This window comes from Oncorhynchus tshawytscha, unplaced genomic scaffold, assembly GCF_018296145.1.
Source record: "Oncorhynchus tshawytscha isolate Ot180627B unplaced genomic scaffold, Otsh_v2.0 Un_scaffold_1341_pilon_pilon, whole genome shotgun sequence".
NCBI classification, from domain to species: Eukaryota; Metazoa; Chordata; class Actinopteri; order Salmoniformes; family Salmonidae; genus Oncorhynchus; species Oncorhynchus tshawytscha.
This window is the reverse complement of record NW_024609828.1, coordinates 189,812-202,375: the sequence shown is the minus strand read 5'-3', so window position 1 is coordinate 202,375 and position 12,564 is coordinate 189,812. Positions and strand designations below refer to the sequence as shown.

The window sequence follows — 12,564 nt, the reverse complement described above, 5'->3', positions numbered from 1 at the left end:
CGGTCTATGACCACACCAGACCAGATTGAACTCAACCGGTCTATGACCACACCATATTGAACTCAACCGTTCTATGACCACACCAGATTGAACTCAACCGGTCTATGACCACACCAGACCATATTGAACACACAATAAACTCTGTAAATCCTCATGTTTTTTAATCTTCTTTAATCGGTTTCCCTCTCTTTTCTCAGTGACTTAGCCCTGAGGAACTGCTATCTGACTGCAGACCTGACGGTCAAAGTGGGAGACTATAGCATCGGCCCCTACAGATACAAGGTACCAGGGAACTTTCCATCCTGTTTTCCTTCAAATGGAATCAGGGGGATTTTGTTTTACTTTCAGGTGACAGAAGGAAGTGGCATCTGTATGTGTGCTGTTACAATAGTTTCAATTTAGGTTAATTAACCTATAACCCTTTTCACAATGCTGAGCCCAGCTGAACAGAGAGCTTACACATCCACCAAAGTTTCAAAGGATGTCAAAGCCAATACTGTACAGTAGTATAAGGCCTAGTCCGTGTAGTCAACACAATAGTGTAAAAGTGGTTTATTAAGGGGAGGATAAGTGCTTTCCAGTAGGGGGTTTATATACAGCCTTTGACCCCAGTCTGGCAGAACTCTGTTATACCAAAGTGTAACTCCCTACTGCGTTTGTCCCTGGCCTGACTGTCGATAAGGCTAGCTCTGCCCGCTGCATTCCTCAAATAATGTTGAGCTCTCTATTTAGCACGGTCAACAAGTGTGGCCAGAGGTGTTTTGGCTGTGTTTCTGAGCTTGATTAAGTACTTACTAGGAACTCTGAAAACAACTCAAAGTACAGTAATGTGGGTTAGAACTGAAGGAAAGGCTACCAAACATCCAAATGCTTCTTCTAAAGAAGCCTTGGCAAAACACATCACTGAATTGAATGGGGAAAAAAGGTGAATGTGAGCCTACTGGTTGTTTGTAGAACTATTCTGAGATAGACATCCTATTAAATTACACTTATGTGTTCTGCATGTAATTACATGGATGCCCCATGCTTGACTCTGTCCCTCTCTCATGTCACAGGAGGATTACATCATCACAGAGGACGACGAGTCGGCGCCCCTGCGCTGGATGGCCCCGGAGCTGGTGGGGGAGCGCCATGGGGGCGTGATCACTCTGGACCAGACCAAGCCTGGCAATGTGTGGTAGGTACCTCCACCTGGTCACTGTGCAATTTACAGGCGGTAGGCGACACCTTCAATGGGGAGGACAGGCTCATAGTAATGGCTGGAACAGAATACATTTAATGGCCTCAAACACATGGTGTCTGTGTAGTTGATTCCATTCCAGACATTATTATGAGCCATCCTCCCCTCAGCAGCCTCCTGGGCATTGTGCTTCACTGTGTTGAATAAAATAAACTCATTAACACAGTGAGTCAACCTGTGTCCTGTTGTGCTGTTGCTGAGCAGTAGGTCAGGGTCTCCTTTGAAGATGATAGACTATCTCTTGATTCTTCTGTCCAGATAGCCTCTCTCTGAGAGTGTAAATCTTAGCAGGCACTCAGTCTAGCTGACTTCTAAAGGGAAGAAGACGCTGACCCTGCACTCCCACTCGGCAGCACGGCAACACTGGAACCTATCCCTCCTGGCCCCTCCCTTATGACCTCATGGCTCCGTGCCAGTCTGTGTCACAGCTGTAAATCACAATGTTGCATAAGGAGGCTCTCGTTGCAGCACCACATATACCCCTAAATAAGGATATGTTTAGTTCGCAGAATATGGGTCATTCCACCAATAGAGTGCATTTTGGGTAGTGTAGGGTAAGTGTACATATTAAGCCCATCAACATCTAAGTTTAGACATTTCTAACATGTACTGCCCTAATCTCCGTAGGAAAAGTGGAGATACAATGAAATATACATTCCTCATTTTTAAGTTTGGACTGGGCTTAATGGCTACTGAATGTCCCATTAAGCCCACCTCTTAAATGATCCATTTTAATTAATTTCCAAATATTCAAAACTGACATTTATGTAAAATTGTATTATATTAATCCCCCCTAAAGTTATTAAAATAAACTGATCATTACTATTCATCAGGAGGGTGTCCAATTGTATCAATAGAGCTCAATGTGGACTAAGATTTTGTTCTTGCCAACCACCCGTACACAGCTGATTCAACTAATAAACCAATCATAGAGTTGAATCAGGAGTTAATACTCTGTTAGAACAAAAACCTGCACACACACTGGTCCTCTGTGGATAAGAATCCATGCACAAAGACCATAACACACACAACTTGCAATGGTTTATCTGAAAACTGATTCACATTTCCTGAACTGCTATTCTTGTTAATTAGTTCAACTTGTTTTCCTAAAGTCTGTCTGAAGACGGCTTCAAATCTACCTCTCTACTGTTGTATTACAAAGGGACAGCTGGTGGACCAAAACACGGAATCACCTGGATGAATGAAGGTCAACAATATGCCCCCACCCAAAAGTCATCATCTTGTCCCTCTTATGTTGGCCTTTTTGTCCACTACTTGTAGGCCTGATTTCCCTCAACCCTGATCTTATTCTTCTCTCTCTGCATCAATGACTACCTGTCCACTCCAAATGTATTGGAGAGAGTACAGAGGTTTAATTGTTTCTAATCTTGATAAAGGCACCATGGCTAGATGCTGTGATCTGAACAAAAACCATATGTTAATTGAATATTAGGAATGTAAGCTCACTATCCCCATGTGTTTCAATGCAAACCGGCTTAATAGGAACCACAGTGATTTATGATGAAACAGAATAGTAACATCTACTCTTAATATATCTGGAAACCAATGGTTTGGGTTATAAATATACACTATAGACTACAATATTATGCAAAGTTAGTATTGATCATATTGAACAATATGTAATTATTTCCATTGTATAGAGGGAGTGATTTTTCTGCCATTGTACTCATTAAGCCCACCTGAGAGGAAAATAAAATGCATCTGTAATATTTATTTAACAGGAAAATAGGACAAAATACATTTAAAAATGGAAGCTGTGAATGCCTGGTCTATTATAGAGGTTAAACAAAAACATCATAGTAACTGACAAATGAAGTAGCCGGGTGGACTGTTTGATCTTTAATTGACCATAAATCCCCTTGTGACCGGGGGGATGGAAGCTTGTGTGCAACACGGAGTGGGAATTGAATGCAAGCTTCACAAAAATATTGAAATTGTCTAGCCTATCTATGGGTGACAGGGTTGATGCTGTTTTCCACCACAAAACACCAGATAATGGCCAAAAAGAGTAGCACCTGCTCACTTGCTTTTACGCTATGATTTGACTATTTTTTTAGAAATTATTTTCAAAGGAATAGTTTCACCATATTAAAACGAGAGTTCAGTTCACATAACAGGGTTCACCTTAAAATGAATGACAAACGTAAATGAATCATGTAAAATAAATATGAATCCTCAGAAAACAAGTAACTAGGGCTTTAAAATGGTAAAAACTTGGACATTTTTGAATAGACGCAAAAGGAACTCTAGTCGTGGATTGACCCATGCACTGACTATACAAAACATTAAGATCACCTGCTCTTTCTATGAGACTGACCAGGTGAAAGCTATGATCCCTTATTGATGTCACCTGTTAAGTCCACTTCAATCAGTGTAGATGAAGGGAAGACAGGTTAAATAATAATCTTGAGACAAATTAGACATTGTGTGTGCCATTCAGAGGGTGAATGGGCAAGGCAAAAGATTTAAGTGCCTTTGAACAGGGTATGGTAGTAGGTGACAGGCGCACTGGTTTGTTTCAAGAACGGCAATACTGCTGGGTTTTTCACAAACAGTTTCCTGTGTGTATCAAGAATGGTCTAGAGGCGAAAGAAACGCACCTGGCTAGCGGAGTGGAACACCAAAACAATAAAGGAGAGCCGCACACTCTAGGAGCTCAGATGTAAAGATGTAATGTCCAACTTTGACAGACAAGCGGTAGAATCAGGGTATAATGAATGGTCTACCACCCAAAGGACATGCAGCCAACATGGGCCAGCATTACTGTGGAACGCTTTTGATAACTTGTCGAATCCATGCCCCGACAAATTGAGGCTGTTATGAGTATAAAACGTGGGGGGGCAACTCGGTGTAATCTTTCACTTCGAGGAATATTTGTGTTTTGGGACCTGTTTTTGATTATTTTTATTGAGAACATGGTTATTACGCTGCAATATGAAAATAGCCCCCCCCTCCCCCCATATCTCATTGAGCATTTAATCACAGACCCATGTTGCCACCATGCACATGGGTACAGTAGGTTGTGAGTTGTAATTATCCCTCCACCAGTCATAAGTGTTTCTCTGATCCCTGTGTTTGCAGGGCCTTGGGGGTGACTCTGTGGGAGCTGTTTGAGAACGCTGCCCAGCCCTACCCTCACCTGTCTGACCGTGAGGTCCTGAACCACGTCATCAGGGAACAGCAGATCAAACTGTTGAAACCACAGCTGGAGCTGCCCTACTCTGACAGATGGTCAGTCCCGATCTCTCCAACCATACTACACATGACACCAACTGAATCTAGCTGGACTACATGTTATTTATGGAGTGTCTCCTGAATTGTTAAAAAACTTAAATACATTACCATAAAGAGAAGTGTATGAATTGCATACTTGACATTGAAACGATATATTCTGCTATGAAGTCAAACTGTAATTAAAAAGCCTCTGCTCATGCCATAAAGGGTAATACCTCAACTCTCTCCCCTGTGCAGGTATGAGGTGCTACAGTTCTGCTGGCTGACTCCAGACAAGCGGGCCACGGCCGAGGAGATCCACCGGCTGCTCACCTACCTGCGTATGCAGGGCCAGAAGGATGTGGAGGACGACTTCCAGCAGCGCTGGGACTCCCTCAAGCCCAACCCTGTCACACGCCAGACCACCGTCAGCCACTCCTCCTACCCCATTCTGGAGCAGTTCGCAGATGACGCCCTGCGGGCCGAGGTGGACGAGGTGCTCACCGTCACTGAGACCAGCCGTGGCCTGAGCTTCGAGTACGTGTGGGAAGCGGCCAAGCACGACCATTACGATAGCAGCAGTGGCCATGGACGCTCGGCCATGGACACCACGCTCAACTATCACAGCATGTTCTTCCCCGTGCCCAGCGAGGACATTCAGGCCCACTTTCCAGACCCCGCAGCCCCCAGGACGGGGGGCTCCGACAGCAGGAACACCCATTCGGCAATCCCGGGATCCTTCCCGTGTTTGACGCTCACAAACCAGCCAATGGAAATGAGTACTACATCCAGTTGGAGGAGCAGGGGGAGAGCACCGTGGAGGAGAACAGAGGTCCGGAGGTAGACACAGTTTCAGACAGGCAGAAATTTGTCACCCTCCAAGACGTCCGCTTGGATGAGTCCAGCACCGATGCAGACTTCTTCCACCACAGCATAGACTCTAAGGACTCGTACCTCCAGGACAGCCACATTTGGTCGTCCAGTGAGCATGACAGCCCCTACCACACCAACATCTTCAGCGAAGGAGACTCCAGACAGGACTCTCATTCCTGGAACAGGGGCTTCATGGAGCTTCCAGAACTCAACGGAAATGGTTTCCAGAGAGTGGAGTCTGTAGAGGGGCAGGCCCAGGGAACAGAAAAGTGCTTTCGGAATTCTTTTTTAGGGGAGCGCCATTCAGAGGTCATCCTCCAGGACTCTTTAGAGGAGGCAGAGGGGGAGGGAACCCCGGATGTGATGAGGCTACTGAACACTGAGAAACTAGCAGACAACTTCATGTTCCTCAAAGAGAAGAGCCTGATGAAGGAGGGCTCTGGTATATCAGGGAAAAGTAGTGGGAGTCAACAACTGGACTTCCTCCAACCTGGTCTAACCCACATCCCCGAGCACAGTTTCAGAATGAACTCTTGGGATGATGATGATGAGACCATAGATGGCATAAACGTAGCAGAGATCCCCATAAAACCTGTGGAGAGCAACATGTCCCCAGCAGAGGAGGAACTTTTTGACTTTATGAGTCCCAGTTTTGTGGATTTCCTGCAACCTCTAGCAGACCCTAAAACACTGGTGCCTTCAAATACACTGGTAACAGAGGACATCTGTAGCAACCAGCTGCCAATTAGAGAACTGCTGCAGCAGTCCTCTAATATGATGGACTCTGCTTTTGACTCTACCTCTGAGAGGGCTGAGGTCCCTGTTATTAGTTCAGCAAATATCCACCAGTCTCCCACACTCCTCTCTGAAAGTGCCACTACAGACCCCCTGTGCATGGATGCCAAAAACCCCAGCCTTGAAGACCGCCTCAGAGCCTCAGAGGATGACTGTGTTGAATCAATAGGAATCAAAGAGCCAACAGACGACCCGCTAAGCTCTCCCCCAGTCTATGTCAGTGAGATTGCTGTTGACAATGGCCTGACCAGTGAAAGCTTTACCAGTGATGATCTGCTGAGCGACCTGGTTGAAGATGATACAGAGGCCGAAATGGACACCGTCCTCTCTGAGCATGAACATGACAACGAGCACGACAGGTCCTCTCTGCTGGTCTCTGGTCCTTCCATGGACCAGATCAGCCAGGACAGCCTACTGGAGGACAGTGTTTCCACCACTCTGCCCACTGTGGAGAACTCAGCCGAGACACCAGACTCCCTGGACAACAGCCACATGCTGGAGGAGTCTGTCGAAGAGCTAAACACCCCGGCAGCCCCTCACAAGCTCCAGCCCCCGTACAAAACAGCCGACAGCGGCTACGAGACAGAGAACCTGGAGTCTCCAGAGTGGAACTCTCAGCCCATCATCAAAGACCACTTCTCAGAGGAAAACGGTCTGAGTTTGGCCGAGGAGGAGGAGGAGCCAGCAGCGGCTACCATGCTGGTTCCCCCTGAAATCATCGTCTCGGAGGTGGAGACTCAGGACGGTGAGGACCAGCAGGCAGAGTCCATCGCCCCTGGAGAGGAATCTTTCATGGGAGGCAACTACAGAGACTCTGCTTACTTCTCTGACAACGAGTCCGAGCCCGAGAAGAAGTTTGAAGAAGCCATCTCGCCAACTGTGGACATCAGTGGCTGTGTTTCTGGAGGTCCATCTGTTCTTCCTGAAGTCACAGAGGAGGAGCATCTAGAGTCTTCTGCTGGGTCACAGTCTCCCATTGCTCGAGAAGCTCTGGTTGATATCAGAGTGGAGAAGGCCGAGCCTCAGCCCCTGGAAGGGACCAGTCTCCCTGTGCTGATCCTCACCACAGAGGAGGACTGGGAGAAGACTTCACCTGTGTCCATCGACGGCAGTGTGGACGAAACCGGGACACTGGAGTTCTTCCCTGACTTCAGGACTCACAGTCACTCAGAGTCCAGCGGAACTTCCACCGAGGACCTGGAAAAGCCTCCATTGCCTGCTGTTGCTACCTCAACAAAACCTTTTCCTGAGAACATACCGGTACACGCTAAGCTAACCAGGACCTACGCCAGTGAGATCACCCCCAAGTTGAAGGAGCCCGACATGGAGGGGAGGTACCTGGGCAGGCGGGACGGCTCTGATGGGCAGGAGGACGGAGGGGAGGCAGACGAAGAGGACGATAACAGCGATGACTCAGATGATGACATGCGGGCGTACCGGCTGCACAGCTCCAGCGAGGACAGCGAGGACGACACAGTGCACCCGGTTCCCGTTATAGTCTCGGATGACAGTAGAGCGCGGAACCTCAAGAGCCTGCTGAAGGTCACCCGCAGTGCCAAACCCTCCATGCCATCAGGGGGCAGTGATTCAGACAGTGCCAGTAGAGCTGTATCGTTCTTCGACGATGTCACTGTTTTCCTTTTCGACCAGGTAGAGTACCCACTTGTCACCTTTTGCATGCACACAGACATTGTTTCACTTGTATCTAACATGTACAGTGGGGAGAACAAGTATTTGATACACTGCCGATTTTGCAGGTTTTCCTACTTAGGTCTGTCATTTTTATCATAGGTACACTTCAACTGTGAGAGATGGAATCTAAAACAAAAATCCAGAAAATCACATTGTATGATTAAGTGATTAATTTGCATTTTATTGCATGACATAAGTATTTGATCACCTACCAACCAGTAAGAATTCCGGCTCTCACAGACCTGTTAGTTTTTCTTTAAGAAGCCCTCCTGTTCTCCACTCATTACCTGTATTAACTGCACCTGTTTGAACTCGACACCTGTCCACACACTCAATCAAACAGACTCCAACCTCTCCACAATGGCCAAGACCAGAGAGCTGTGTAAGGACATCAGGGCTAAAATTGTAGACCTGCACAAGGCAGGGATGGGCTACAGGACAATAGGCAAGCAGCTTGGTGAGAAGGCAACAAGTGTTGGTGCAATTATTAGAAAATGGAAGAAGTTCAAGATGACGGTCAATCACCCTCGGTCTGGGGCTCCATGCAAGATCTCACCTCATGGGGCATCAATGATCATGAGGAAGGTGAGGGATCAGCACCGCAGGACCTGGTCAATGACCTGAAGAGAGCTGGGACCACAGTCTCAAAGAAAACCATTAGTAACACACTACGCCGTCATGGATTAAAATCCTGCAGCGCACGCAAGGTCCCCCTACTCAAACCAGCGCATGTCCAGGCCGATCTGAAGTTTGCCAATGACCATCTGGATGATCCAGAGGAGGAATGTGGTCTGATGATACAAAAATAGAGCTTTTTAAACTCCACTCGCCGTGTTTGGAGGAATAAGGATGAGTACAACCCCAAGAACACCATCCCAACCGTGAAGCATGGAGGTGGAAACATCATTCTTTGGGGAGGCTTTTCTGCAAAGGGTACAGGACGACTGCACCGTATTGAGGGGAGGATGGATGGGGCCATGTATCGCGAGATCTTGGCCAACAACCTCCTTCCCTCAGTAAAAGCATTGAATATGGGTTGTGGCTGGGTCTTCCAGTATGACAACGACCCTGAAACACACAGCCAGGGCAACTAAGGAGTGGCTCCGTAAGAAGCATCTCAAGGTCCTGGAGTGGCCTAGCCAGTCTCCAGACCTGAACCCAATAGAAGATCTTTAGAGGGAGCTGAAAGTCCCTATTGCCCAGCGACAGCCCCAAAACCTGAAGGATCTGGAGAAGGTCTATATGGAGGAGTGGGCCAAAATCCCTGCTGCAGTGTGTGCAAACTTGGTCAAGAACTACAGGAAACGTATGATCTCTGTAATTGCAAACAAAGGTTGCTGTACCAAATATTAAGTTCTGCTTTTCTGATGTACTTATGTCATGCAAATTAATTACTTAAAAATCATACAATGTGATTTTCAGGATGTTTTTTTTCTGCAAAATCGGCAGTATATCAAATACTTGTTCTCCCCACTCTACATCAAAACAACAAGGATAGAAATATTATGGCTATGCATTAGAAATGGTTTGAATGTCATGTGATATTCAAGTTTTTTTTTGTACAGGTTCTCTCTGTGCAATCTAGACCTAGTCTAAATGTTATGAGACTGTACTTTAACCATTGCACTTATTGGTCTCCCCATCTGTAGGAGACCCCCACCAAGGAGCTGGGAGACCATTCGTCAGGTTCCAACAGCCAGGTGTCAGAGTTCAGCAGCCCTGTGCCCACGGCCAGCTACCTGAATAGGTTCACCAACTCCACAGAGAGCTCCACAGATGAAGAAGGTAAGTCATCACGATACAGCCAACGTCCATCAGCATTATCAAGGAAGAACCTAAAGGGCTCCATGACAATACCTGACAATGTAATACAAATGCAGATGTTTATAGTTTGAACATTTGCTAAAAAAAAATGTACATTTTGGTAATTTAGGGGGAGACTTTTGGCTCATGAGTACCTCCAGTGGCAAATGTTCCATATTGCCTCTTGTACCAAATCAAGGTTATAAACAGGTCTCTCCCCCCTCAGGCGGTGGGTTTGAATGGGATGACGACTTCTCGTCCCCGGAGCCTTCGGTGTTCCTCTCCAAGGCAGCTTCGGACCTGGCCGTTTCTAAGACAATGTCCCCTTCGTCTACGGCCTCGCACTACTTTTCCCCTCCCCCTCCCGGGGGCTGCACCCCGGAGCCCAGCTGGAGCAGCTCCAACTACTCCCGCTTCTCCATCTCCCCGGCCAGCATCGCCAGCTTCTCCCTTACACACCTCACTGACTCAGACACCGAACAAGGAGGCAAGTGGGAGTGCACCAACACAAACAAACAGAAAAGACAGGCATGTGCTTTATCTACCTCGTACATAGTAATTGAATAGGATCTGTATGATCTACCCTCTCTAACTCTGTATTTATGCCCCCCCTCCCTCAGGAAGCAGTGAAGAAGGAGATAAAGACTAAGGTGCATGTGGAAGGGACTGTTTCCCCCCACAACGTCAGGTGAATGTAGGAGAGCTCAACATGCAGGCTAAAGACGGATGATGACACGGTGTTATGAAGGCCGTGGATGCTTCTCTTCTCAGGCAGAACTACACCCCCGCCCCAAGAGGTGGCCATGAAGAGAACTTGAAACAGACTGAGCCAGAGGCTCCAACAGCCAACAACACCCTCAACAAAATCCCCTTCCTTCCACCAAAAGCCTCTTAGCCTTGTTCTCTTCTCTCCCCTCCTCCCCCCATCAGTGCAATGCAGCAGGAAGAACTGACCTAACTTTGTTTGCTTTGAGACTTGTCGAGCGCATTCCAAGTGTTTGGTTAATGTCCTCCTCTCCTGAGGGGATTCTGTTTCACCCCAAAAATACTTTTATTTTGAAGCCCTGATTGAACCACAGTCCCTGTGTCTGCAATCAAATAGGAATAATGAGCTCTTTGGATCAGGCGAACTAAAACAGCAAGGCCCTTGGGTGTAACACTGCACGATTATTACAGGAGTTGCCTTTTGGAAATGTATTTGTCAGGTCTACTCATCAAGTGTGTGTATGCTTCAACTGGAGATGATTAAGACTGGAAGAGGTATATTAGGAACTTAAGGAACCAAGTTTTGGTGATTGACTCATTCACTGTCCATGAGCCCCTGCTTGGTTGCTATAGGAACAGTCAGTGTTCTAGTGAGAACCTTAGAATGTTAGTGTTATGGAACAGGAGGTCTGACAGCATTAGTTCATTCAGTTAAACACCATCAGTAGAAGAATTGGATAAGGGAACATTGTCACGGTTTGAATTAACAGTATGGGACTTCAAGGTTTGTCCAGTTTCTTCACCAATCAATGGGTCTTATCGTAGTGCCTATTTCATACTGATTACGCTGTATACAAAAATATCCTCTCACTCCAGGAATCACATGATTAAGGCAATATATTTTGTCCTGACACAAGCCTAGTGACTGAGTTTGAATTGTCCATGTTTTGTGAAACAAATGTGCAATGAGTACCTTTTTGATTCATTTTGTGGGTCTGAGTTTAATAGGAGCAGCCGGTAGGGATGTGGCAGTGTCCCAAACGGGGCTTTTTGGGATGCAGATAATTTCTCTGGTACTGTACAGGGGTCTTACATTAACTCAACCAAGACAGACATGCCTGTTCTGTTTGGTTTACTATGTCAAACCAATTCTACACGGGTTATTCACTAACTACTGCATGTGACACAGCCAAGGTAAAGAATACCTTAAGGATTGTTGCCATAGCGCCACTCAACGGACTGTCTCCGGTATGATGTATATAAACTATTATTTAGCTGGATCAGTAAGGTGAGCTTTTCATGGTCTCTGTTCCTGTAGGTCAAACCCTTCTTCCAGACTCAATGGGTTCTACACAGATGGAACAATGTATAGCTATTGGTTTAGTGACTTGTCAAGGTTTCCCCTGATTTAAGTCTTCAGATACATAAACCTTTTCCTCGCCTCCAGTGTTCTAGACAAGGTTAACCTCTTCACTACCAGCAGCCTGTGTTCTTTCAGTTATTTTATTTAAGGAAATCCTGTTTTATTCTACAGTATATACATTTGCTTAATCTTGCACATTTGAGAAGGCTAACTTAATGTTGAACTGTACTGATGTATATAAGTGTTTAATTTTGTCTGTACATGGGGAATGATGTAATCAAGTCCTAGGTATGAGGTTATTTTGTCGTTTAAAGAGTAACATATCACGGTAAGTGACAACGGTTCAATTAAAAGGTGCTACACAAGAATTAATTGTAATTTCAGAAAATGTCCGTATCTGCTTTAACAGTGGAATAATATGTAACGGCGACTACCCTGCTAGCGTTTTGATTGCTGTGGAGTCCTGACTACCATCTACTGGAAATCGCTCAGTTTGAAATATTTGGGCCAGCTTTAAAAAGATATCAGAATTTAGATGGTACACAGTGGTTTTTGAAGTGTAGAAATGTAAACACATCCAGTCAGAACAGCTTTCCCATTATGACAAGCTGCCACTCCGTCAGGTAAGTAATACTATTCCACTATTAGCGCCAGACACTTCCGAAAATTACGTCACAAAAATCCTATTGTGAAGCACCTTAAGACAAACAGGAAAATCCATTCTGTCCATAACTGTAAATTTTACAAATTGTAATATTTTTACTTCATATTGATGATCATGCTTAGTGTATTTGAATGAAATGTTTAATATGGAAATAAATGCACATTTACTTCTATAGCTTGTCTGATATGATTGGTT

The 12,564-nt window shown here is 45.8% G+C and overlaps 1 protein-coding gene across 1 annotated transcript in view; it reads left to right on the top strand.

Annotated features, from left to right (window-relative positions):
- Nucleotides 1-12,543, top strand: part of lmtk2 (lemur tyrosine kinase 2) — a 47,045-nt gene extending 34,502 nt beyond the window's left edge. The window contains 8 exon segments of the mRNA XM_042319195.1: nt 198-282; nt 1,056-1,177; nt 4,343-4,492; nt 4,733-5,157; nt 5,160-7,792; nt 9,484-9,619; nt 9,864-10,165; nt 10,258-12,543. Coding sequence (XP_042175129.1) covers nt 198-282; nt 1,056-1,177; nt 4,343-4,492; nt 4,733-5,157; nt 5,160-7,792; nt 9,484-9,619; nt 9,864-10,165; nt 10,258-10,329 — 3,925 coding nt within the window. The 3' untranslated portion in view covers nt 10,330-12,543.
- The last annotated feature ends 21 nt before the right edge of the window (nt 12,544-12,564 follow it).